The 26,254-nt window shown below is 40.1% G+C and overlaps 1 protein-coding gene across 1 annotated transcript in view; it reads left to right on the forward strand.

The window, feature by feature from the left end:
- Positions 1–25,482, forward strand: part of MRPS34 (mitochondrial ribosomal protein S34) — a 245,507-nt gene extending 220,025 nt beyond the window's left edge. Inside the window, exon 4 of the mRNA XM_053694924.1 lies at positions 24,825–25,482. Coding sequence (XP_053550899.1) covers positions 24,825–25,111 — 287 coding nt within the window. The 3' untranslated portion in view covers positions 25,112–25,482. The remainder of the gene's footprint in view (positions 1–24,824) is intronic.
- The last annotated feature ends 772 nt before the right edge of the window (positions 25,483–26,254 follow it).

Raw genomic sequence — 26,254 nt, forward strand, 5'->3', positions numbered from 1 at the left:
AGGATGTGTGAGAGGACTATGGTGATATATTTAGTTTTTATATCTTCAATCAAAAGTTTGTTATTTTATAATAGCACCGGAGTGTGTTATTCCTTCTCTGGTAGAATTTGAAGAAGAATCTACCTGAGTTTTTCTATGATTTTAGCCGGAGTAGTTAAGATCATATTGCTGTTTCTCGGCCATCTGAGGAGTGAGGTAAACTTCAGATCAGGGGACAGCAGGCAGATTAATCTGCAAAGAGGTATGTAGCAGTTTATTATTTTCTGACATGGAATTGATGAGAAAATCCTGCCATACCGTTATAATGTAAACTCAGCCTTGAATGCAGTAGCAGCAACTGGTATCAGGCTGTCATGTATGTATATTTTACACTTCAGTTTTCTGGGAAATGGTACTTCTCTGGCTTTTAAACTGTATACATAGTCTTAACCTATTTTGCAGGGACTTGCAATAGGTTTTAAATGACAATTAATTATTGAGGTAAAATGTTTTTTTGCTGGCATGTAAAAACGTTTTTTTCTCTGAGGTACTGGGTGAAAAAATGTTTTGGGCACTTTTTTTCCACTTGGCAATAGTTTTGATTTAAATTAGAGCAGTTCACTGATCTCTCTCACTGTTATGTGTGTGGGGGAGGGGCCATTTTGGTGCTTTCACTATGCATCAGAAAAACTCAGTCAGAGGTTCATTTTCTTCCTGCATGATCCGGTTCATCTCTACAGAGTTCAGGGATCTCAAGAGTCTTTTTTGAGGGAAGTAATCATTCACAGCAGAGCTGTGCTGATTGTATTGACTGTGATATAAAAAACGTTTATTTGTGTATTTTTTTTCTGCTGCCTGGGTTAGTTATCATTTGCTGAGGGGAACAATCCTTTGCTAAAACTGTATATTCTGACAAAGATTGATGCTATAACTTAATTATTTTATCTGTTATAATATTTTTCTGTGCTTCTTAAAGGCACAGTTCGTTTTCATATTATTTGTAAATTACTTTGAAAAGTATTTCCAAGTTGCTGTTTATTTGCTAGTGTGTTAAACATGTCTGATTCAGAGGAAGATATCTGTGCTATATGTGTTAATGCCAAAGTGGAGCCCAATAGAAATTTATGTACTAAATGTATTGATGCTACTTTAAAAAATAGTCAATCTGTACAAATTGAACATATTTCACCAAACAACGAGGGGAGAGTTATGCCGACTAACTCGCCTCACGTGTCAGTACCTGCATCTCCCGCTCAGGAGGTGCGTGATATTGTAGCGCCGAGTGCATCTGGGCGGCCATTACAAATCACATTACAAGATATGGCTACTGTTATGACTGAAGTTTTGGCTAAACTACCAGAACTAAGAGGTAAACGTGATCACTCTGGGATGAGAACAGAGTGCGCTGATAATGCAAGGGCCATGTCTGATACTGCGTCACAGTTTGCAGAACATGAAGACGGAGAGCTTCATTCTGTGGGTGACGGTTCTGATCCAAATAAACTGGACTCAGACATTTCAAATTTTAAATTTAAGCTTGAGAACCTCCGTGTGTTACTAGGGGAGGTATTAGCGGCTCTGAATGATTGTAACACAGTTGCAATCCCAGAAAAAATGTGTAGGTTGGATAAATATTTTGCGGTACCGACGAGTACTGACGTTTTTCCTATACCTAAGAGACTTACTGACATTGTTACTAAGGAGTGGGATAGACCCGGTGTGCCTTTCTCACCCCCTCCTATATTCAGAAAAATGTTTCCAATAGACGCCGCCACACGGGACTTATGGCAAATGGTCCCTAAGGTGGAGGGAGCAGTTTCTACTTTAGCTAAGCGTACCACTATCCCAGTGGAGGATAGCTGTGCTTTTTCAGATCCAATGGATAAAAAATTAGAGGGTTACCTTAAGAAAATGTTTGTTCAACAAGGGTTTATATTGCAACCTCTTGCATGTATTGCGCCTGTCACGGCTGCAGCAGCATTTTGGTTTGAGTCTCTGGAAGAGACACTTCAATCATCCACACTAGATGACATCACACACAAACTTAAATTCCTTAAGTTAGCTAATTCATTTATTTCAGATGCCGTAGTACATTTAACTAAACTTGCGGCTAAAAATTCAGGATTCGCCATTCAGGCACGCAGAGCTCTGTGGCTAAAATCCTGGTCAGCTGATGTTACGTCTAAATCTAAATTGCTTAATATTCCTTTCAAAGGGCAGACCTTATTCGGGCCCGGCTTGAAAGAGATTATTGATGACATTACAGGAGGTAAAGGTCATGCCCTGCCTCAGGACAAGGCCAAAGCCAAGGCTAGACAGTCCAATTTTCGTTCCTTTCGTAATTTCAAAGCAGGAGCAGCATCAACTTCCTCTGCACCAAAACAGGAAGGAGCTGTTGCTCGCTACAGACAAGGCTGGAAACCTAACCAGTCCTGGAACAGGGGCAAACAGGCCAGAAAACCTGCTGCTGCCCCTAAGACAGCATGAATTGAGGGCCCCCGATCCGGGACCGGATCTAGTGGGGGGCAGACTTTCCCTCTTCGCCCAGGCTTGGGCAAGAGATGTTCAGGATCCCTGGGCGTTAGAGATCATATCTCAGGGATACCTTCTGGACTTCAAATCCTCTCCCCCAAGAGGGAGATTTCATCTGTCAAGGTTGTCAACAAACCTAACAAAGAAGGAAGCGTTTCTACGCTGCGTACAAGATCTTTTATTAATGGGAGTGATCCATCCAGTTCCGCGGTTGGAACAAGGACAAGGGTTTTACTCAAATCTGTTTGTAGTTCCCAAAAAAGAGGGAACCTTCAGGCCAATCTTGGATTTAAAGATCCTAAACAAATTCCTAAGAGTTCCATCGTTCAAGATGGAAACTATTCGAACAATTTTGCCCATGATCCAAGAGGGTCAGTACTTGACCACAGTGGATTTAAAGGATGCTTACCTTCACATACCGATTCACAGAAGTCATTACCGGTATCTAAGGTTTGCCTTTTTAGACAGGCATTACCAGTTTGTAGCTCTTCCATTCGGACTGGCTACGGCTCCAAGAATCTTCACAAAGGTTCTGGGCACTCTTCTGGCGGTACTAAGACCGCGAGGAATTTCAGTAGCTCCGTACTTAGACGACATACTGATACAAGCTTCAAGCTTTCAAACTGCCAAATCTCATACAGAGATAGTACTGGCATTTCTAAGGTCGCATGGATGGAAAGTGAACGAAGAGAAAAGTTCTCTCTTTCCACTCACAAGAGTTCCCTTCCTGGGGACTCTGATAGATTCTGTAGAAATGAAGATTTACCATGACAGAGGACAGGTTAACAAAACTTCAAAGTGCATGCCGTGTCCTTCATTCCATTCAAGAGACCAGAAATTCTCTTCTATGGTGGCTTTATCGGCCACATCTGTCCAGGGGAATGCCATTCAGCAGGCCAGACTGGTCAATTGTAACAACAGACGCCAGCCTACTAGGTTGGGGCGCTGTCTGGAATTCTCTGAAGGCTCAGGGACTATGGAATCAGGAGGAGAGTCTTCTTCCAATAAACATTCTGGAATTGAGAGCAGTCCTCAATGCTCTTCTGGCTTGGCCCCAGTTAGCAACTCGGGGGTTCATCAGGTTCCAGTCGGACAACATCACGACTGTAGCTTATATCAACCATCAGGGAGGGACAAGAAGCTCCCTAGCAATGATGGAAGTATCGAAGATAATTCGCTGGGCAGAGTCTCACTCTTGCCACCTGTCTGCAATCCACATCCCGGGAGTGGAGAACTGGGAGGCGGATTTCTTAAGTCGTCAGACTTTTCATCCGGGGGAGTGGGAACTTCATCCAGAGGTCTTTGCCCAAATACTTCGACGTTGGGGCAAACCAGAGATAGATCTCATGGCGTCTCGACAGAACGCCAAGCTTCCGCGCTACGGGTCCAGATCCAGGGATCCGGGAGCGGTCCTGATAGATGCCTTGACAGCACCATGGACCTTCAGGATGGCTCATGTGTTTCCACCTTTCCCGATGCTTCCTCGATTGATTGCCAGAATCAAACAGGAGAAAGCATCAGTGATTCTAATAGCGCCTGCATGGCCACGCAGGACTTGGTATACAGATCTGGTGGACATGTCATTCTGTCCACCTTGGTCGTTACCTCTGAAACAGGACCTTCTGATTCAGGGTCCTTTCAAACATCAAAATCTAACTTCTCTGAAGCTGACTGCTTGGAAATTGAACGCTTGATCTTATCAAAGCGTGGTTTTTCTGAGTCAGTTATTGATACCTTAATACAGGCTAGGAAGCCTGTTACCAGAAAGATTTACCATAAAATATGGCGTAAATACCTATATTGGTGCGAATCCAAAGGTTACTCTTGGAGTAAGGTTAGGATTCCTAGGATATTGTCTTTTCTACAAGAAGGTTTAGAAAAGGGGTTATCCGCTAGTTCCTTAAAGGGACAGATCTCAGCTCTGTCCATTCTGTTACACAAGCGTCTGTCAGAAGTTCCAGACGTTCAGGCTTTTTGTCAGGCTTTGGCCAGGATTAAACCTGTGTTTAAAGCTGTGGCTCCACCATGGAGTTTAAACCTTGTTCTTAACATTTTACAGGGTGTTCCGTTTGAACTCCTTCATTCCATTGATATAAAGTTGTTATCTTGGAAAGTTCTATTTTTAATGGCTATTTCCTCGGCTCGAAGAGTCTCTGAGTTATCAGCCTTACATTGTGATTCTCCTTATTTGATTTTTCACTCGGATAAGGTAGTTCTGCGTACTAAGCCTGGGTTCTTACCTAAGGTAGTCACTAACAGGAATATCAATCAGGAGATTGTTGTTCCATCCTTGTGCCCAAATCCTTCTTCGAGGAAGGAACGTCTTTTGCACAATCTGGATGTAGTTTGTGCCCTTAAATTTTATTTACAGGCAACTAAAGATTTTCGACAAACGTCTTCCCTGTTTGTCGTTTACTCTGGTCAGAGGAGAGGTCAAAAAGCTTCTGCTACCTCTCTCTCTTTTTGGCTTCGTAGCATAATTCGTTTAGCTTATGAGACTGCTGGACAGCAGCCTCCTGAAAGAATTACAGCTCATTCCACTAGAGCTGTGGCTTCCACTTGGGCCTTTAAGAATGAGGCCTCTGTTGAACAGATTTGCAAGGCTGCAACTTGGTCTTCGCTTCATACTTTTTCCAAATTTTACAAATTTGACACTTTTGCTTCCTCGGAGGCTATTTTTGGGAGAAAGGTTCTTCAGGCAGTGGTTCCTTCCGTATAAAGAGCCTGCCTATCCCTCCCGTCATCCGTGTACTTTTGCTTTGGTATTGGTATCCCACAAGTAATGATGACCCGTGGACTGATCACACTTAACAGAAGAAAACATAATTTATGCTTACCTGATAAATTCCTTTCTTCTGTAGTGTGATCAGTCCACGGCCCGCCCTGTTTTTTTAGGCAGGTAAATATTTTTTAAATTATACTCCAGTCACCACTACACCCTTGGCTTCTCCTTTCTCGTTGGTCCTTGGTCGAATGACTGGAGGTGACGTAGAGGGGAGGAGCTATATAGCAACTCTGCTGGGTGAATCCTCTTGCACTTCCTGTAGGGGAGCAGTTAATATCCCACAAGTAATGATGACCCGTGGACTGATCACACTACAGAAGAAAGGAATTTATCAGGTAAGCATAAATTATGTTTTTCTGCTTGGAGATTGAACGCTTGATTTTATCAAAGCGTGGTTTCTCAGAGTCGGTCATTGATATCTTAATACAGGCGCGAAAGCCTGTCACCAGGAAAATCTATCATAAGATATGGTGTAAATATCTTCATTGGTGTGAATCCAAGGGTTGCTCATGGAGTAAAGTCAGGATTCCTAGGATATTATCTTTTCTCCAAGAAGGATTGGAGAAGGGTTTATCAGCTAGTTCCTTAAAGGGACAGATTTCTGCTCTGTCTATTCTTTTGCACAAACGTCTGGCTGAGGTTGCAGATGTTCAGGCGTTTTGTCAGGCTCGGGTTAGAATCAAGCCTGTTTTTAAACATGTTGCTCCGCCATGGAGTTTAAATTTAGTTCTTAAAGTTCTTCAAGGGGTTCCGTTTGAACCTTTGCATTCCATAGATATTAAGCTCTTATCTTGGAAAGTTCTGTTTTTAGTAGCTATCTCCTCGGCTCGAAGAGTTTCGGAGTTATCTGCTTTACAATGTGATTTCTCCTTATCTCATTTTCCATGCAGATAAGGTAGTGTTACGTACCAAACCTGGTTTTCTGCCTAAGGTGGTATCTAATAAAAATGTCAATCAGGAGATTGTTGTTCCGTCACTGTGTCTTAATCCTTCAAAGAAGGAAAGTCTATTACACAATCTTGACGTGGTTCGCGCTTTAAAGTTTTATTTACAAGCTGCTAAAGATTTTCGTCAAACATCTGCATTGTTTGTTGTCTACTCTGGACAGAGGAGAGGCTAAAAGGCTTCGGCAACTTCTCTATCTTTTTGGCTAAGAAGTATAATCCGCTTAGCTTATGAGACTGCCAGCAGCCTCCTGAAAGAATTACAGCTCATTCTACTAGAGCGGTAGCTTCCACATGGGCTTTTAAGAATGAGGCTTCTGTTGAACAGATTTGTAAGGCGGCGACTTGGTCTTCGCTTCATACTTTTTCTAAATTCTATAAATTTGATACTTTTGCTTCTTTGGAGGCTATTTTTGGGAGAAAGGTCTTACAGGCAGTGGTGCCTTCTGTTTAAGCGTCTTCCTTGTCCCTCCCTTCATCCGTGTCCTATAGCTTTGGTATTGGTATCCCACAAGTAATGGATGATCCGTGGACTGGATACACCTTACAAGAGAAAACAAAATTTATGCTTACCTGATAAATTTATTTCTCTTGTGGTGTATCCAGTCCACAGCCCGCCCTGTCATTTTAAGGCAGGTGTTTTTTATTTTTAAACTACAGTCACCACTGTACCCTATAGTTTCTCCTTTCTCTTGCTTGTCTTCGGTCAAATGACTGGTAGGTGGCAGTTAGGGGAGGAGCTATATAGACAGCTCTGCTGTGGGTGATCCTCTTGCAGCTTCCTGTTGGGAAGGAGAATATCCCACAAGTAATGGATGATCCATGGACTGGATACACCACAAGAGAAATAAATTTATCAGGTAAGCATAAATTTTGTTTTTAAATGCTATGTAGCAATGAATTGAATCCGTATGAGCGGTCTCTATTTTTAATGAAATCAATAGTTATTGATACATTGATTGCTTTAGTCACTTAGCTTCGAAACATACACAAGCAGTAAAATGTTATATTAAATGATTATATATTATTCCTGTTTTCTTTAATGTAATTAGCAAGAGTCCATGAGCTAGTGACGTATGGGATATACATTCCTACCAGGAGGGGCAAAGTTTCCCAAACCTCAAAATACCTATAAATACACCCCTCACCACACCCACAATTCAGTTTTACAAACTTTGCCTCCCATGGAGGTGGTAAAGTAAGTTTGTGCTAGATTCTACATTGATATGCGCTTCGCAGCAGGCTGAAACCCGGTTTTCCTCTCAGAGTGCAGTGAATGTCAGAGGGATGTGAAGAGAGTATTGCCTATTTGAATACAATGGTCTTCCTCTAGGGGATCTATTTTATAGGTTCTCTGTTATGGGTCGTAGAGATTTCTTCTCCTATCTCCCTTTTCAGATCGACGATATACTCTTATATACCATTACCTCTACTGATTCTCGTTTCAGTACTGGTTTGGCTATCTACTATATGTAGATGAGTGTCTTAGGGTAAGTAAGTCTTATTTTATTTATGACACTCTAAGCTATGGTTGGGCACTTTATATGTAAATTTCTAATTATATGTGTTTAAATTTATATTTGCCATGATTCAGGATAATCAGTATTCCTTCATTCAGACTGTCAGTTTCATTATTTGGGATAATGCATATGAATAAATATTTTTTTCTTGCCTTAAAAAATTTCAATTGACTTTTTTCCCTGCGGGCTGTTAGGCTCGCGGGGGCAGAAAATGCTTCAATTTATTGCGTCATTCTTGGCGCAAACTTTTTTGGTGCAAAATTGTCATTTCCGGCACCAAAGTTGACGCCGGAAGTTTGTTTGTGGTTGCGTCATTTTTGACGTATATGTGTTACAGATTTTTTTTGCGCCAAAAAATGTGGGCGTCGTTTTTCGGCGTCAGAGGATGTGGCGTCATACTTGGTGCCAAAAAATATGGGCGTTGTACTTGGCGCCAATAATGTGGGCGTCATACTTGGCGCCAAAAATGTGGGCGTCATTCTTGTCTCCACCTTTTTTCACATTATTTAAGTCTCACTTTTTCATTGCTTCTGGTTGCTAGAGGCTTGTTTATTTGGCATTTTTTCCCATTCCTGAAACTGTCATTTAATGAATTTGATAATTTTGCTTTATATGTTGTTTTTTCTATTACATATTGCAAGATGTCACAACCTGACCCTGGATCAGAATCTACTTCTGGAAAGACTCTGCCTGATGCTGGTTCTACCAAAGTTAAGTGCATTTGTTGTAAACTTTTGGTAACTGTTCCTCTGGCTGTAGTTTGTGTTAGTTGTCATGATAAACTTTCTAACGCAGATAGTGTCTCCATTAGTAGTTTTTCCTTCAACATCTAATGTTCAGGATGTCCCTGTTAATGTAAAAGAATTTGTTTCTAATTCTATTAGGAAGGCTCTGTGTTATTTCTCCTTCCAGTAAACGTAAAAGGTCTTTTAAAACTTCTCATATTTCAGATGAATTTTTAAGTGACCGCCATCATTCTGACTTATCTGTTTCTGATGAGGATCTATCTGGTTCAGAAGATTCTGCCTCAGATATTGACACTGATAAATCTTCATATTTATTTAAGATGGAGTTTATTCGTTCTTTACTTAAAGAAGTGTTGATTGCATTAGATATGGAGGAGTCTAGTCCTCTTGATACTAAATCTACTAAGCATTTAAATTTGGTTTTTAAACCTCATGTAGTTATTCCAGAAGTTTTTCCAGTTCCTGATGCTATTTCAGAAGTAATTTCTAGGGAATGGAATAGTCTGGGTACTTCATTTACTCCTTCTCCAAGGTTTAAGAAATTGTACCTTGTGCCAACTGATAGATTAGAATTTTGGGACAAAGTCCCTAAAGTTGATGGGGCTATCTCTACTCTTGCTAAACGTACTACTATTCCTACGGCGGATAGTACTTCCTTTAAAGATCCTTTAGATAGGAAGCTTGAATCCTTTCTAAGGAGAGCTTATTTATGTTCAGGTAATCTTCTTAGACCTGCTATTTCTTTGGCTGATGTTGCTGCAGCTTCCACTTTCTGGTTGGAGGTTTTAGCGCAACAAGTGTCAGACCATAATGCTTATAGCATTGTTAAACTTCTTCAACATGCTAATAACTTTTTTTGTGATGCCATTTTCGATATCATTAGAATTGATGTCAGGTATATGTCTTTAGCTATTTTAGCTAGAAGAGCTTTATGGCTTAAATCTTGGAATGCAGATATGACTTCTAAGTCAACTTTGCTTTCTCTTTCTTTCCAAGGTAATAAATTATTTGGTTCACAGTTGGATTCTATTATTTCAGCTGTTACTGGGGGAATGGAACCTTTTTGCCTCAGGACAAAAAATCTAAAGGTAAATATAGGGCTGCTAATCGTTTTCGTTCCTTTCGTCAGAATAAGTAACAGAAGCCTGACCCTTCCCCTAAAGGAACGGTTTCCGTTTGGAAACCTTCTCCAGTCTGGAATAAATCCAAGCCTTTTAGAAAGTCAAAACCAGCTCCCAAATCTGCATGAAGGTGTGGCCCTCATTCCAGCACAGCTGGTAGGGGGCAGGTTACGATTTTTCAAAGATATTTGGATCAATTCGATTCACAGTCTTTGGATTCAGAACATTGTTTCACAAGGGTACAGAATAGGTTTCAAGGTAAGGCCGCCTGTGAGAAGATTTTTTCTCTCACGCATTCCAGTAAATCCAGTGAAGGCTCAGGCGTTTCTGAAATGTGTTTCAGACCTAGAGTTGGCTGGGGTAATTGTGCCAGTTCCAGTTCTGGAACAGGGTCTGGGGTTTTACTCAAATCTATTCATTGTACCAAAGAAGGAGAATTCCTTCCGACCAGTTCTGGATCTAAAAATATTGAATCGTTATGTAAGGATACCAACATTCAAAATGGTGACTATAAGGACTATTCTGCCTTTTGTTCAGCAAGGGCATTATATGTCTACAATAGACTTACAGGATGCATATCTTCATATTCCAATTCATCCAGATCACTATCAGTTCCTGAGATTCTCTTTTCTAGACCAGCATTACCAGTTTGTTGCCTTTCCGTTTGGCCTAGCAACAGCTCCAAGGATCTTTTCAAAGGTTCTCGGTGCCCTTCTCTCTGTAATCAGAGAACAGGGTATTGCGGTATTTCCTTATTTGGACGATATCTTGGTACTTGCTCAGTCTTTACATTCTGCAGAATCTCATACGAATCAACTTGTGTTGTTTCTTCAAAGACATGGTTGGAGGATCAATTTACCAGAGTTCCTTGATTCCTCAGACAAAGGTAACCTTTTTGGGTTTTCAAATAGATTCAGTGTCTATGACTTTGTCTCTAACAGAAAAGAGACGTCTGAAGTTGGTTTCAGCTTGTCGAAACCTTCAGTCTCAATCATTCCCTTCGGTAGCTTTGTGCATGGAAATTCTAGGTCTCATGACTGCTGCATCGGACGCGATCCCCTTTGCTCGCTTTCACATGAGACCTCTCCAGCTTTGTATGCTGAACCAATGGTGCAGGGATTATACAAAGATATCACAATTAATATCCTTAAATCCCAATGTTCGATCTTCTCTGACTTGGTGGTTGAATCACCATCGTCTAATTCAAGGGGCCTTTTTTGTTCGTCCAACCTGGATTGTGATCTCAACAGATGCAAGTCTTTCAGGTTGGGGAGCTGTATGGGGATCTCTGACAGCGCAGGGGGTTTGGGAATTTCAGGAGGCGAAATTACCAATCAACATTTTGGAACTCTGTGCGATTTTCAGAGTTCTTCAGTTCTGGCCTCTTCTGAAGAGAGAATCGTTTATTTGTTTTCAGACAGACAATGTCACAACCGTGGCGTATGTCAATCATCAAGGTGGGACTCACAGTCCTCAGGCTATGAAAGAAGTATCTTGGATACTTGTATGGGCGGAATCCAGCTCCTGTCTAATCTCTGCGGTTCACATCCCAGGTGTAGACAATTGGGAAGCGGATTATCTCAGTCGCCAGACGTTACATCCGGGCGAATGGTCTCTTCACCCAGAGGTATTTCTTCAGATTGTTCAAATCTGGGGACTTCCAGAAATAGATCTAATGGCCTCTCATCTAAACAAGAAACTTCCCAGGTATCTGTCCAGATCCAGGGATCCTCAGGTGGAAGCAGTGGACGCGTTGTCACTTCCTTGGAATTATCAACCTGCTTATATCTTTCCGCCTCTAGTTCTTCTTCCAAAAGTGATTTCTAAAATTCTAATGGAACATTCGTTTGTATTGCTGGTGGCTCCAGCATGGCCTCACAGGTTTTGGTATGCGAATCTCGTTCGGATGGCAAGTTGCCAACCTTGGACACTTCCGTTAAGGCCAGGCCTTCTATCTCAAGGCCCATTTTTCCATCAGGATCTCAAATCATTAAATTTGAAGGTATGGAGATTGAACGCTTGATTCTTAGTCATTAAGGTTTCTCTGACTCAGTGATTTAATACTATGATACAGGCTCGTAAATCTGTGTCTAGGAAGATTTATTACCGAGTCTATAAGACTTACATTTCTTGGTGTTCTTCTCATAAATTCTCTTGGCATTCTTTTAGAATTCCTAGAATTTTACAGTTTCTTCAGGATGGTTTGGATAAGGGTTTGTCTGCAAGCTCTTTGAAACGTCAAATCTCTGCTCTTTCTGTTCTTTTTCACAGAAAGATTGCTAATCATCCTGATATTCATTGTTTTGTTCAGGCTTTGGTTCGTATCAAGCCTGTCATTAAGTCCATCTCTCCTCCTTGGAGTCTTAATTTGGTTCTGAGGGCTTTACAGGCTCCTCCGTTTGAACCTATGCATTCTCTGGATATTAAATTACTTTCTTGGAAAGTGTTGTTCCTTTTGGCTATCTCTTCTGCTAGAAGAGTTTCTGAGTTATCTGCTCTTGCTTGTGAATCTCCTTTTCTGATTTTTCATCAGGATAAGGCGGTGTTGCGGACTTCATTTAAATTTTTACCTAAGGGTGTGAATTCTAACAACATTAGTAGAGAAATTGTTGTTCCTTCATTGTGTCCTAATCCTAAGAATTCTCTGGAGAGATCTTTACATTCTTTGGATGTAGTAAGAGCGTTGAAATATTATGTTGAAGCTACTAAAGGTTTCAGAAAGACTTCTAGTCTATTTGTTATCTTTTCTGGTTCCAGGAAAGGTCAGAAGGCTTCTGCCATTTCTTTGGCATCTTGGTTAAAGTCTTTGATTCATCATGCTTATGTAGAGTCGGGAAAGTTCCCGCCTCAAAGGATTACGGCTCATTCTACTAGGTCAGTTTCTACTTCCTGGGCTTTTAGGAATGAAGCTTCTGTTGATCAAATTTGCAAAGCAGCAACTTGGTCGTCTTTGCATACTTTTACTAAATTCTACCATTTTGATGTTTTTTCTTCTTCTGAAGCAGTTTTTGGTAGAAAAGTACTTCAGGCAGCTGTTTCAGTTTGATTCTTCTGCTTATAATTTCAGTTTTTTTCATTATAAGATTAAAACTTTTTGATTTGGGTTGTGAATTATTTTCTCAGCGGAATTGGCTGTCTTTATTTTATCCCTCCCTCTCTAGTGACTCTTGCGTGGAAGTTCCACATCTTGGGTATCTTCTATCCCATACGTCACTAGCTCATGGACTCTTGCTAATTACATGAAAGAAAACATAATTTATGTAAGAACTTACCTGATAAATTCATTTCTTTCATATTAGCAAGAGTCCATGAGGCCCACCCTTTTTTGTGGTGGTTATGATTTTTTTGTATAAAGCACAATTATTCCAATTCCTTATTTTTGATGCTTTTGCTCCTTTCTTATCACCCCACTTCTTGGCTATTCGTTAAACTGAATTGTGGGTGTGGTGAGGGGTGTATTTATAGGCATTTTGAGGTTTGGGAAACTTTGCCCCTCCTGGTAGGAATGTATATCCCATACGTCACTAGCTCATGGACTCAGGTAAGTTCTTACATAAATTATGTTTTTTCAGAGAAGCGATATAAGCACTGACATTTCAATTGTATTATTTTTTCTATATGGTTTGCATTTATTACTAATATACAAACACGGATTTTGAACAGTTGGTATTGGATATCACACCTACCCTTTTGAAAAATCTGATAGGTTGAACCTGGTCCAATGGAGATACAGCGTGGGCTATTTAAAAATGTAATTTGGAGCGAATAGGCATCTTGATAAAGGCCCCTGGCGGCTGAAACGCGTAGATTTGCCTATTGCTCTTGTGCACCGAACTTATTTAATTTGCGGTTTTCAGACTGGATACATATGTAGATAGGACAGGTACATCGAGCAGCTATATAAACTTTGTTTGAGCTGACTCCATATGTGTAATTCCTGTCCCAGCACCTACTCTTACTGATCCATCTGTTTAGTAACATCCCGGCTAAAACACCGGTCTACAATTGTGACCCTGGGAACACTCGGGTGCTTACACCGGAATACCTTTGAACTCCAATCCGGATCTCTTTTGTTCACACGGGGAGCACTGCTTCCTCCACCGCACACAGAGAACGCTGAACAGTTTATACACTGAAGGAAATAAGAGGATACAATATACATTCCGGAGCTCACTTTTGCAACAAAGTTTGTACAGATTTCTTTTCCGGACATTATCGTTATAATCATCCAAACCAGGAGGACTCAGGTTTCCATTATCGCATATGCATCATATTTATGATATTATTTATTTTAGCTAAAGTTACACATCTAACTTTTCAGTGCAATTATTTGTCGCACTCGTATGTTTGTTTGTTTTTAGATGCCGGCATCATTATTTTTAACCAAGTGTTTCGTTGAACTTGAATATTAAATACTATTTTAATGTTACTAGATTTATTCTGTCTATTTATTTGATTGCACTAATCTTAGAGACTGCTCTATATATTTATAATATATTTGATATGTTTATATCAAATGTTATATATTGATTAAATTTATTGCTAATAGTCTTTCATCCAAATTTTTATATTTATATTTCTTCTCTGAGCTCCCCTTGTGAGCGCCATCCCAGACAAAAAAAAACCTTTTTTTCTAGATTCATGGAGAGTCCACCACCCCACCCATTTCTTTATCTTTATCCATTTCCCTTCGGCTGAATGACTGGGGCACTTAACAGCTTTGCTGGGGTGCACTTTACCTCCTCTTGCTGGCCAGGAGTGAATATCCCACTAATAATTGGAATGACGTTGTGGACTCTCCATGTCCGTAAAGAAAGTAATTTATCAGATAAGCATAACATTTTTTTTTTTTAGTTGTCAGTGTTTTTCGCTGGCACTAAGGAGCATTATCTGCCCTCGAATATAATTTAATGTTAATGTCTCCTGCTTTGTTTTGCTGTTCGTCTTAGCACATTGTTCCTACTCAAGGAAACCAAGTCTCCTAATCGCCTTTCTACCATTATTATGTGTGCTTATTTTAAGAAAGCTGAAGTGCTTTCTCCAGCTCTTTTATGTAGCTCATCTTTAGATTTGTGAATGCAATCAGATCAATCTTATGCGGTTTCTTTGGGTACTAATGCACCTACTGTTTGTTCATTACTTGATAATGCTGATGTACTGTCTCCTACCGTAATTTTTTTTTTTTTATCAATGCTGCCGCTGACTGTCCTCCCACCTTCAAACAAGCGTAAAAGGTCAGTTCATTTTTTACTTTCTACAAGTGCTATGTACCCTGAGACAAGAGAGTTTTGTTTTCAGATGGTTAAGTTTCTTATGGGGATGAGGAATCATCATCTGATGTTGAACCTGATATTTCCTCTCTTTTGTTTAAAGTTGAACAAATTCATTCTCTTTCATTCTCTTTTAAAGGAGGTCTTAATTACTTTAGGGGTTAAAGATCCTAAAGTTTCTGATAAGCCTTGTAATCGTTTAAATTCCATTTTTAAGACTGTTGTTAATCTCCCTGAGGTTTTCCTGTATCTGATGCTCTCTGACATGGGTTCTAGGGAATGTTCTAAGCCACATAATTATCTTTTGCAAAGTTTAAAAATTATATCCTTTACCTGCTGCTTACAGTTCCCAGGGCTAATGGGGCAGTACTTTCTTTAAAAAGCCTTTCTTTGAAGGGCCTTTTTACATGCAGGTTATATTCTCAGGCTAGCTATTTCTTTTGCTGATGTAGCTGCTGGTTTTACTTGCTAATTGTCTAGTCTTTCAGAGCAGTATTCTGAAGACTCTGCTAGTGCAAATCTATCGGGTTTGCTTTAGTGCCAATTCTTTTATTTGTGATGCTGCATTTGATATTATCTAGATTAATGTTAAAAGCATGAATTTGGCAGTTCTTTCCATGAGAGCCTTGTGGCTTAAATCCTGGTCTGCTGATATGGTGTCTAAATCTAGATAGTCTCTTTCCTTTCAGGGAAAGACGTTATTTGGTTCTGATTTAGATTCTATTGTACCTACTGTTACTGGAGCTTAAGTGTCTTTTCTTTCTCAAGACTGAAAGTCTAAAAAGCTGACTCCTCTGCTCAAAAGCAAGGTTCCTTTGGTTCAGTCAGGAGACCTAATGCTAACTGAAACAAGTCAAAGCAGGGTGAGACATCTATCCCTACTACCAAAACTACATTAAGGTGTGGCCCCCGATCCAGAAGTTCGGGTAGGGGGCAGATTAAGCCTCTTTCAGGAGGCTTAGTTTCAGTCTGTTCCAGATCCCTGGATTTGGAATATTGTTTCTCCAGGGATATCGAATAGGATTCAGAACAAGTTCTCCCAGATGAAGTTTTTTTTTCTTTCCAATGTTCCAAGGAATCCTGTAAAAAGCTCAAGCTTTTCTTCAATCTGTCTCAGATCTTGAAGATATCGGGCTAATTGCACCAGTTCCTTTGCATTTTATCCAAATCTCTTCATTGTTCCAACGAAGGACTGTACTTTCAGACCAGTTGTAGATCTATAAGCTCTGATCAGGTTTTTAAGGATACCATCTATCAGAATGGAAACTATCCAGACTATTCTACCTTTTGTTCAGCAAGGTCAGTTCATGTCCACAATAGATTTAAAGGATGCTTACCTTAATGTTCCTATTCACATAGATAATTTCCAGTTTCTGAGGTTTGCCTTTCTGAGCAGGCATTTTGTTGTTCTACCATTTGGTCTGACTGCAGTTCCAAGAATACCCAGTATCTGGGTGCCCTTTTGTGTATGAGGAGAGAAGATTGAAAATGGTGTCAGCTTGTCTGAACCTTCAGTCTCTCTCGTTTTATTAAAATTTGTATGTGGAAGTCCTAGGTCTCATAATTGCAGCCTGAGATGCAATTCCATTTGCTCGATTTTTAAATGAGACCTCTTCAGCTTTGTATACTGTCACAGAGACCAACTTTTACTGGGATCCAAAAATATAATTTAACTTGGTGACAGGATCATCAGTTTATTATTCAGGTGGCTTCTTTTCTCTTGCAAGATGTATCGAGTCCACGGATTCATCCAATGCTTGTGGGATATTCTCCTTCCCAACAGGAAGTGGCAAAGAGAGAACCCACAGGCGAGCTGTCTATATATAGCTCCTCCCCTAACTCCACCCCCCAGTCATTCTCTTTGCCGGCTCTAAGCAATAGGAAGGGTAAAGTGATTGTGGTGACAAAATGTTAGTTTTTATTTTCTTCAAGCAATAGTTTATTTTAAATGGTACCAGTGTGTACTATTTACTCTGAAGCAGAAAAGAGATGAAGATTTCTGCCAGGAGGAAGATGATCTTAGCATTTGTAACTAAGATCCACTGCTGTTCCCACAGAGGCTGAGGAGTACAGGAAACTTCAGTTGAGGAACAGTTTGCATGCTATGCTGCACTGAGGTATGTTCAGTCATTTTTTTTCTAGAAAAACTGTGATATTTCAAGAAAAGGCTGACAGTATCCCCATGAGGGGAAGGGTAAGCTGTAATCAGAGACTTATTGTAGTATTACAAGCTTGCATAAGGGCTAAGTTACTTTCTGGTTGACACTTATATTTATAATAGAGCAAAGGTTTTTTTGAGAAATATGGAAAAAAACGTTTTTGGGACTTTTATTTATAGGGTTCATTTGGCTCATATTACGGGTTTATAACCCACATGGCTGTTTTGAAACACATTAATGTGTTACTTTAAGGCCCAAGTAAACAAGAAATAGAGGGGAGCGCCAATACAGGCTGAGGTATAGGTAAAAAAAGTATTACTCGTGTACTTAAATTTAAAAACAATTAGATTCGGCTATATAAAATATGATAAAATAGGGTGAGATAAAATAGGGTATGATAAAATAGAATACGATAAAAAGTATCTATTTTAATACAATATACAAAACAAAAATGGCAAAATACATATAATCAATACCATGGATCCATGTAACAAACATAAAATGTATACAAAATGAATACAGAGATATAAAATTGATAACAGTGCATAAAAACAAAGAACAACACTGTAAGGCTATAGTGAATAAATGAGAATGGCCTGAGGACCAAAGAGGTCCAAATTTAGTTCAAATTCTATACAGATCAAATAGTGTCCATCCAGTTGGTGCTGAGTTAATATCCAGAGTCAGTAGTGAAAAACATGAGAGAGAGCTGTGGGATGTGGCAAAACGTGTTGAAAAAAATGTTATAAAATTGTTTCAAAAAATGTTGTAAAAAATGTTGAAAAAGTTGTAAAAAAGTGTACTCGTGAAAAATGTGAACCAAAAATGTCAAACGAAAATGTCAAACGAAAATGTCAAAAAATATATAAAAAATATTACAAATATCTCAGAAATATCCCCAAAAAATCAAAAGGTTGTGATAATCATATATCCCAAGTATCCTCTATAGTGACGTAAGGAAGTGCTGAAGTCAGTTGAAAAGAAAGTTCATAAAAAAACATTATATATATATATATATATATGCATTTTTTTTTTTTTCCTGCATCTTTTTTTGCGATCGGTCCCCAGATCTGCACTCCATACTGAAGGTGAGGTCTTACCAGGGATTTATATGGTGACAGAATTATGCTTTCCTCCTTTGAATCAATGCCTTTAATACATGCTAGTATCTTATTAGCCTTTGAAGCCGCTGCCCTGCATTGTGCATCCATCTTTAGCTTGTTATCTATTACTACTCCCAAATACCTTTCCTCCTCTGTTTGGCTAAGTCTTGTCCCATTTAAATAATAAATTGCCTGCTTATTTTTACTTCTAAAATGTAGAACCTTGTATGTTCCCGTATTAAATATTTTTCCCTTTACCTGCCCATACTTCTAATTTTTGCTGATCACTTTGTAATGAAAGTTTATCCTGCTCTGACCTAATGACCTTACTGAACTTAGTATTATCTGCAAAAATAGAGATGTCACTATTTAATCCTTGCTCCAAGTCATTAATAAAAATATTAAAAAGAACAAGGCCCAGTACTGATCCCTGGGAGACTCCACTGATTACCTTTGTCCAATCTGAATATGATCCATTCACTACTACTTTTTGCTCCCTATCTTTTATCCATGAGCTAACATTTTCAGATAATGCCAGTCCGTTAATTTTGTGCATTAATCTTTCATGTGGCAATGTATCAAACGCCTTTGCAAAGTTTAAGTATATCACATCAACTATATTTTTACTTCCTCGTAGAATCTAATTAGATTAGTTTGACATGATCTATTTCTCATAAAACCATGCTGATTTGAACTCATCTTGTTTACACGAATATGCTCATCTATATAATGCATATATAGATATTAGGGTTACAGACCTTCCGTATAGTAGACCTATTAAAATAATGTACCTGCCCTCTATGGGCGAGATTACATATACGGCGCAGACTTCAGCGCAAGCGCTACACCCACGCCGCCTGTAATTTCACCTCACATATCGGAGTATTACATATAGGGTGCCGGCAGTTCATAAAGTGCCATAAGTCGGATAAACTAGCGATGTCCAGCTCTATTGTGGTCCCTCCAGAAAAATTGTGTAAGATGGTCAGATATCTGAAAGTCCCTGCTTACTCAGATACTTTTCCGGTTCCTAAGAGAATTTCGGAGATTGTCACCAAGGAATGGGAAAGACCGGGTATCCCGTTCTCCCCTTCCTCTATGTTCAAGAAAATGTACCCTATAGTTGAGACAGTGCGGGATTCTTGGCAAACAGTCCCTAAGGTGGAGGGTGCTATTTCTATGCTAGCTAAGCGTACAACTATTCCTATTGAGGACAGTTGTGCTTTCAAAGACCCTATGGATAAAAAATTGGAGGGTCAGCTAAAAAAGCTATTTGTTCATCAAGGTTTCCTCTTACAACCGACGGCCTGTATTGTACCAGTTACAACTGTGGCTGCCTTTTGGTTTGATGCTTTGGAAGAATCTCTGAAGACTGAGACTTCCTTAGAGGAAATAATGGATAGGATTAAGGCCCTAAAATTGGCTAATTCCTTTGTCACTGACGCTGCTTTTCAGATTGCTATGTTAGCGGCTAAGAATGCAGGTTTTGCCATTCTAGTGTGCAGAGCCTTGTGGTTAAAGGCTTGGTCTGCGGATGTGTCCTCTAAATCCAAGCTTTTGTCTATTCCTTTCAAGGGGAAGACTCTATTTGGACCTGACTTGAAAGAGATTATTTGACATTACGGGAGGTAAGGGCCATCTTTTACCTCAGGATAAAACATCTAAGCAGAGGGGTAGACAGAGTAATTTTCGTTCCTTTCGAAATTTTAAGGGAGTCCCCTCCTCCTCTGCCGCTAAACAGGAGAACTTTGCTCAAGCTAAGTCTGCCTGGAGACCCAGGCAGGCTTGGAACAAGGGTAAACACCTCAAGAAACCCGCTGCTGCTCCCAAGACAGCATGAAGGGGCGGCCCCCGATTCGGGACCGGATCTAGTAGGGGGCAGACTTTCTCTCTTTATCCATGCTTGGATTAGAGACGTTCAGGATCCTTGGACACTGGAAATCGTGTCTCAAGGGTATCAACTGGAGTTCCTTCTTTCACGATTGGGGAAGGTTCCTTCTTTCACGATTGTCTGTAGACCCGATAAAGAGAGAGGCGTTCTTAAGTTGTGTAAGAGACCTCTCCACTATGGGAGTAATTTGTCCCGTTCCAAGTCTGGAACAGGGGCAGGGGTTTTACTCGAATCTTTTCGTGGTTTCCAAAAAAGAGGGAACGTTCCGTCCCATTTTAGATCTCAAGAGTCTAAACAAGTTTCTCAGAGTCCCATCCTTCAAGATGGAGACTATTCGGACAATTCTTCCATTGATCCAGGAGGGTCAATATATGACTACCGTGGACTTAAAGGAAGCATACCTTCACATTCCTATCCACAATGATGATCACCATTTCCTAAGATTTGCCTTTCTAGACAAACATTTTCAGTTCTTGGCTCTTCCCTTCGGGCTGGCCACAGCACCCAGGATCTTCACGAAGGTTCTAGGGTCTCTGCTGGCGGTTCTCAGATCGTGGGGCATTGCAGTAGCGCCTTATCTGGACGATATTCTGATCCAGGCGTCTTATCTAGCAAGGTCTCATACCGACACGGTTCTGTCCTTTCTAAGGACTCACGGGTGAAAGGTGAATGTAGAGAAGAGTTCACTAATTCCACAGACAAGGGTTCCTTTCCTGGGAACTCTAATAGACTCTGTATCCATGAAAATCTTCTTGACGGAAGATTTTCTCAAAAGATGTCTTCATCTCAGACCTCTACAACTGAGCATGCTCAGACAGTGGAATGGAGATTATGCAAATTTGTCTCCTCAGATAGGTCTGGATCAGGAGACAAGAGATTCTCTTCTTTGGTGGTTGTCGCAGGATCATCTGTCCCAAGCGACGTGCTTCCGCAGACCCTCATGGGTGATAGTGACAATGGATGCCAGTCTACTAGATTGGGGTGCAGTCTGGAATTCCCTGAAGGCTCAGGGTGTGTGGACTCGGTCGGAGTCTCTACTCCCAATCAATATTCTGGAGTTAAGAGCAATATTCAATGCACTTCAGGTTTGGCCTCAGTTGGCCAAATTCATTTGGTTTCAGTCGGACAACATCACGACTGTGGCTTACATCAATCATCAGGGAGGAACGAGGAGTTCCTTAGCAATGACAGAAGTATCCAAAATAATTTGGTGGGCGGAGGCTCACTCTTATCTGTCAGCAATATACATCCCATGAGTGGACAACTGGGAAGCGGACTTTCTGAGCAAACAGACGTTTCATCCAGGGGAATGGGAACTTCATCCGGAGGTCTTTGCCGCTCTGATTCTCAGGTGGGGCAGACCGGAAATGGATCTGATGGCGTCTCGTCAGAATGCCAAGCTTCCAAGATATGGATCCAGATCAAGGGATCCTCAGGCCGAACTGATAGATGCCTTGGCAGTGCCTTGGTTGTTCAGCCTAGCTTATGTGTTTCCACAGTTTGCTCTCCTTCCCCGGGTAATTGCTCGGATCAAACAGGAGAGGGCTTCAGTAGTTCTAATCGCTCCTGCGTGGCCACGCAGGACTTGGTATGGGGATCTGGTGGACATGTCCTCTCTGCCACCATGGAAGCTTCCATTGAGGCAGGACCTTCTCATTAAGGGACCCTTCCATCACCCGCATCTAGTTTCTCTGCAGCTAACTGCTTGGAGATTGAACGCTTGATTTTATCCAAGCGAGGGTTCTCTGATTCAGTCATTGATACTTTGATTCAGGCACGGAAGCCTGTTACTAGAAAGATTTACCATAAGATATGGCGTAAATATCTTTATTGGTGCAAATCCAAGGGCTACTCATTGAGTAGGGTTAGGATTCCCAGGATTTTAGCTTTTCTCCAAGAAGGATTGGAGAAAGGGTTGTCGGCAAGTTCCTTAAAGGGACAGATTTCTGCCTTGTTGCACAAACGTCTGTCAGATGTTCCAGATGTTCAATCTTTTTGTCAGGCTCTAACTAGAATCAGGCCTGTGTTTAGACCAGTTGCTCCTCCTTGGAGTTTGAATTTAGTTCTTAATGTTCTTCAAGGGGTTCCGTTTGAACCCATGCATTCCATAGATATTAAGTTATTATCTTGGAAAGTTTTATTTTTGGTTGCTATTTCTTCTGCTCGCAGAGTTTCTGAGCTTTCGGCTTTACAATGTGATACACCTTATCTTATTTTCCATGCTGATAAGGTGGTGTTACGTACCAAACCTGGGTTTTTTCCTAAGGTTGTTTCTAACAAGAAAATTAATCAGGAAATTATTGTTCCTTCATTATGTCCTAATCCTTCTTCTAAGAAGGAGCGTATGTTACATAACTTAGATGTAGTTCGCACCTTAAAGTTTTACTTGCAGGCGACTAAGGATTTTCGTCAAACATCTTCATTTTTTGTGGTTTTTGCTGGTAAACGTAGGGGTCAGAAAGCTACGGCTACCTCTCTTTCTCTTTGGCTGAAGAGTATCATCCGTTTGGCATATGAGACTGCTGGACAGCAGTCTCCTGAAAGAATTACGGCTCATTCCACTAGGGCTGTGGCTTCCTCATGGGCATTTAAAAATGATGCTTCTGTTGAACAGATTTGCAAGGCTGCAACTTGGTCTTTCTTCATACTTTTTCCAAATTTTCCAAATTTGATACTTTTGCTTCTTCTGAGGCTTTTTTTGGGAGAAAGGTTCTTCAAGCAGTGGTGCCTTCCATTTAGGTCCCTGTCTTGTCCCTCCCTTTCATCCGTGTCCTATAGCTTTGGTATTGTATCCCACAAGTAAGGATGAAATCCGTGGACTCGTCATATCTTGTAAAAGAAAAGGAAATTTATGCTTACCTGATAAATGTATTTCTTTTACGATATGACGAGTCCACGGCCCACCCTGTTATCTAAAGACAGGTTTTTATTTTTTGTTAAACTTCAGTCACCTTTGCTCCTTGGCTTTTCCTTTCTCTTCCTAACTTCGGTCGAATGACTGGAGGGGGAGGGAAGGGAGGGGCTATATATACAGCTCTGCTGTGGAGCTCTTTGCCACTTCCTGCTGACCAGGAGGCGATATCCCACAAGTAAGGATGAAATCCGTGGACTCATCATATCGTAAAAGAAATAAATTTATCAGGTAAGCATAAATTTCCTTTTTCTAGACAAGCATTTTCAAACTCTTCCATTTGGTCTGACAGTAGCTCTGAGGATGTTTACAAAGGTTCTGGGGCTCTTTTTGTCTGTCATCCTAGTATCTTGGTAATAGCTCCATCTTTACATTTAGCAGAATCTCACATCAATAGACTGCTGTTGTTTCTTAGACAACATGGTTGGAGGATCAATTTGTTAAGAGTTCTTTGGTTCCTCAGACAAAGGTTACTTTTAAAGGGTTCTGGATATATTCAGTCTACAATGAGATTGTCTCTAACTGAACTAAGACTGCTATCAAAATCTTCAGTCTCTCAATTTTTCCACTTGGTTTTTCTTGGTTGGAGGTTCTAGGTTTTATGATTGCAGCATCAGATGCTATTCAGTTTGCTTGTTTTCATATGAGACCACTTCAGCTTTGTATGCTACGTCCGTGGTGCAAGGATCATACTCTTGTCTCAGAGGATTTTCCTAGATTACAAAACACGACAGTCTCTGTCTTGGTGACTGAATCACCATCTTATTTTGCAAAAGGCTTCTTGTGCTCGTCCTACTTGGCTTGTGATTATGACAGATGCAAGTCTTTCAGGATTGGGAGCTGTTTGAGGTCCTTGGGAAGGCAAGGTTTCCTATAAACATTTCTAGAACTTGAAAGGTTAGTTCTTAGGCATAGGGGTTTCTCTGAATCTGTGATTGAGACCCTGAATTAAGGCTCGGAAGCCAGTTACCAGGAAAGTTTATTATAACGTTTTTTGGGGGGGAATGTTTCTTGGTGTCTTGATTGTTTTTTTGCTTTTTTTCTGGATTCCTAGGATTTTGTAATTTTTGCGAGATGGTTTAGATGTTTTTCTGATTCGTTCTTTAGGTGAAATTAAGGCTGTTCTTCATACTAGCTAGTCTTCCTAAAGTATTATCTACAGATACAGATCAGGAAATTGTGGTTCCTTTTTTACCAGCCTTAAGAACTCTGAGTGTCTTTCACAATTTGGATATTAGGCCAGATTACGAGTGGAGCACAATATTTGTTTTGAGGCTTCTACTTTAAGGCAGTTACTTGATATTTTTGCATCCTTTTTTGAAGTTTTATAACTTTTATCTGTAGACCTCTTATGAGACTGTTTGTTTGTTTTTGCCAGGAAAGTTCTGTCAGCATTAGCTCTTGATTATTAATGTCCTGCCTTTCCTTTCATGGTTATGTCATGGACTTTACTGCTTCGATATATATTCCTACATGGATCAGGTAAGCATTCTTTTTTTTATTTATTATTATTATTATTTTTTTTGATAGGACCATTTCTTTGAGCCATGTAAAACACATCTAGTTAGCCAATCACAAGAGACAAAGGTGTGCAGGCACCAATCTGCAGCAAGCTCCCACTAGTGTAGGATATGTGCGTAGTCTTTTTTTTTTTTAACTAGATATATAAGAGAACAAAGCACATTTGAAAATAGAAGTGAATTAAAAGTGTCTTAAAATTACCTGCTCTATCTGATTCATGCAAGTTTAATTTTGACGTTCCTATTCCTTTAAATAAACCTGAAACGTATTATTGATTGTATAGTCTTCACTGCATAGAATTTGTTCTCTTTCCTCTTACTTTTGCCGTTTTCTCCCCAAAAGGTATGCCTGAAACAGAGGTGAAGGAGATAAAACAAGTTATGTATCATGATTGGCGTCTTGTTCCACGTCATGAAGAAGAAACTTTCAAGAACTTCACACCTGTATCCCATCCTGAACCAAAGTGCTATGTACCGTACCCTCCTCTTATGCGGGCCATGATTCTGGCCCAATTACAAAAAAAAGGAAAACCCCTGCATGAACCATTGTTAGACTTGGAGTGGAACTGCATTTTTACCAAGGATTATTTTGAGAAGGAGAGAGCAGCCATTGAGGGTACAGCAGTGTAAAATATATAGGGTTTTTTCATCTCTGGATAAAGTGTATTAATACATAGAATATTCTTAACATTAGAAGCAAATATAAAAAAATCAGAACTTGCAATTTCTAAATATGCTACACACATTCAATTTAAATTTGATTTCTTTCTAAAGTGATTGTTTGTATAGCCTACTTCAGAAACTTACCTCTGCTACTCTATAACATTTATTTTATAGTCCTATAAATTGTTAACCACATTCTTGGCTATGGTTTTATGTTTATTTTAGTTTTAGCAGCTCATTCATTTTTAGGGAGAAGTTTGACAGACCCAAAAATCAGCTGGCACGCTGCAGCATGTGAACCTAAAATAAATATGTACCAATATATTATCTTACATAAAGTGTCTCCTATTATTTTATTTAACTGAGGAACCATGATGTAGGACACTAACAATGAGTGATAATCAGCAATCAACAAGATGCATATCAAAATCTTATTTAAAGTGATGGTAAACTCATTGCTATAAGGTTTGCTTAAATTAAAATAGGAGTCCTAATACCACTGCTGACTCTGTTTTCATTAGTAGCGTCTATGAAATGTGGTGGGGGTTTTTTTTAACCTTTATATTCCAGACTATTGCTAGCCCCCACCCGCCCCACTCCTAAGTCCTTTTTCTTTTATACAAGTAATGGGAGTCTACAATCCATTACTCCTGGGAATTACTCTTCTATACCACTAGGAGGCAAAGATTCCCAAACCTCAATAGCTCTGAAAAACCACTCACACATACCTCAGACAATGTCACAGCAGTAGCTTATGTCAGCTATCAAGAGGGAACTCTCAGTTTCTAGGAATGAAGGAGGTGTCTCAAATTTTCTGGGCAGAAACCAATTTTTGTCTAGTCTTCGATTCATATTCCAACAACTGGGAGGGTGACTTTCTTAGTCGTCAATCTCTACCTCCAGGGGAGTGGTCTCCTTACCAGGATGTCTTCAATCAGATAGTAAATTTCTTTCCAATGGCTGGGAGAGTCCATGAATACATTCATTACTGTTGGGAATTCAACACCTGGCCACCAGGAGGAGACAGACACCCCAGGCAAAGCTATAAGTATCCCTCTCACTTCCCCAGTCATTTTTTTGCCTTTGTCTACTATAGGAGGTAGACAGAGA

The sequence above is a fragment of the Bombina bombina genome, chromosome 11, assembly GCF_027579735.1.
Source record: "Bombina bombina isolate aBomBom1 chromosome 11, aBomBom1.pri, whole genome shotgun sequence".
In the NCBI taxonomy this organism is placed as follows: Eukaryota; Metazoa; Chordata; class Amphibia; order Anura; family Bombinatoridae; genus Bombina; species Bombina bombina.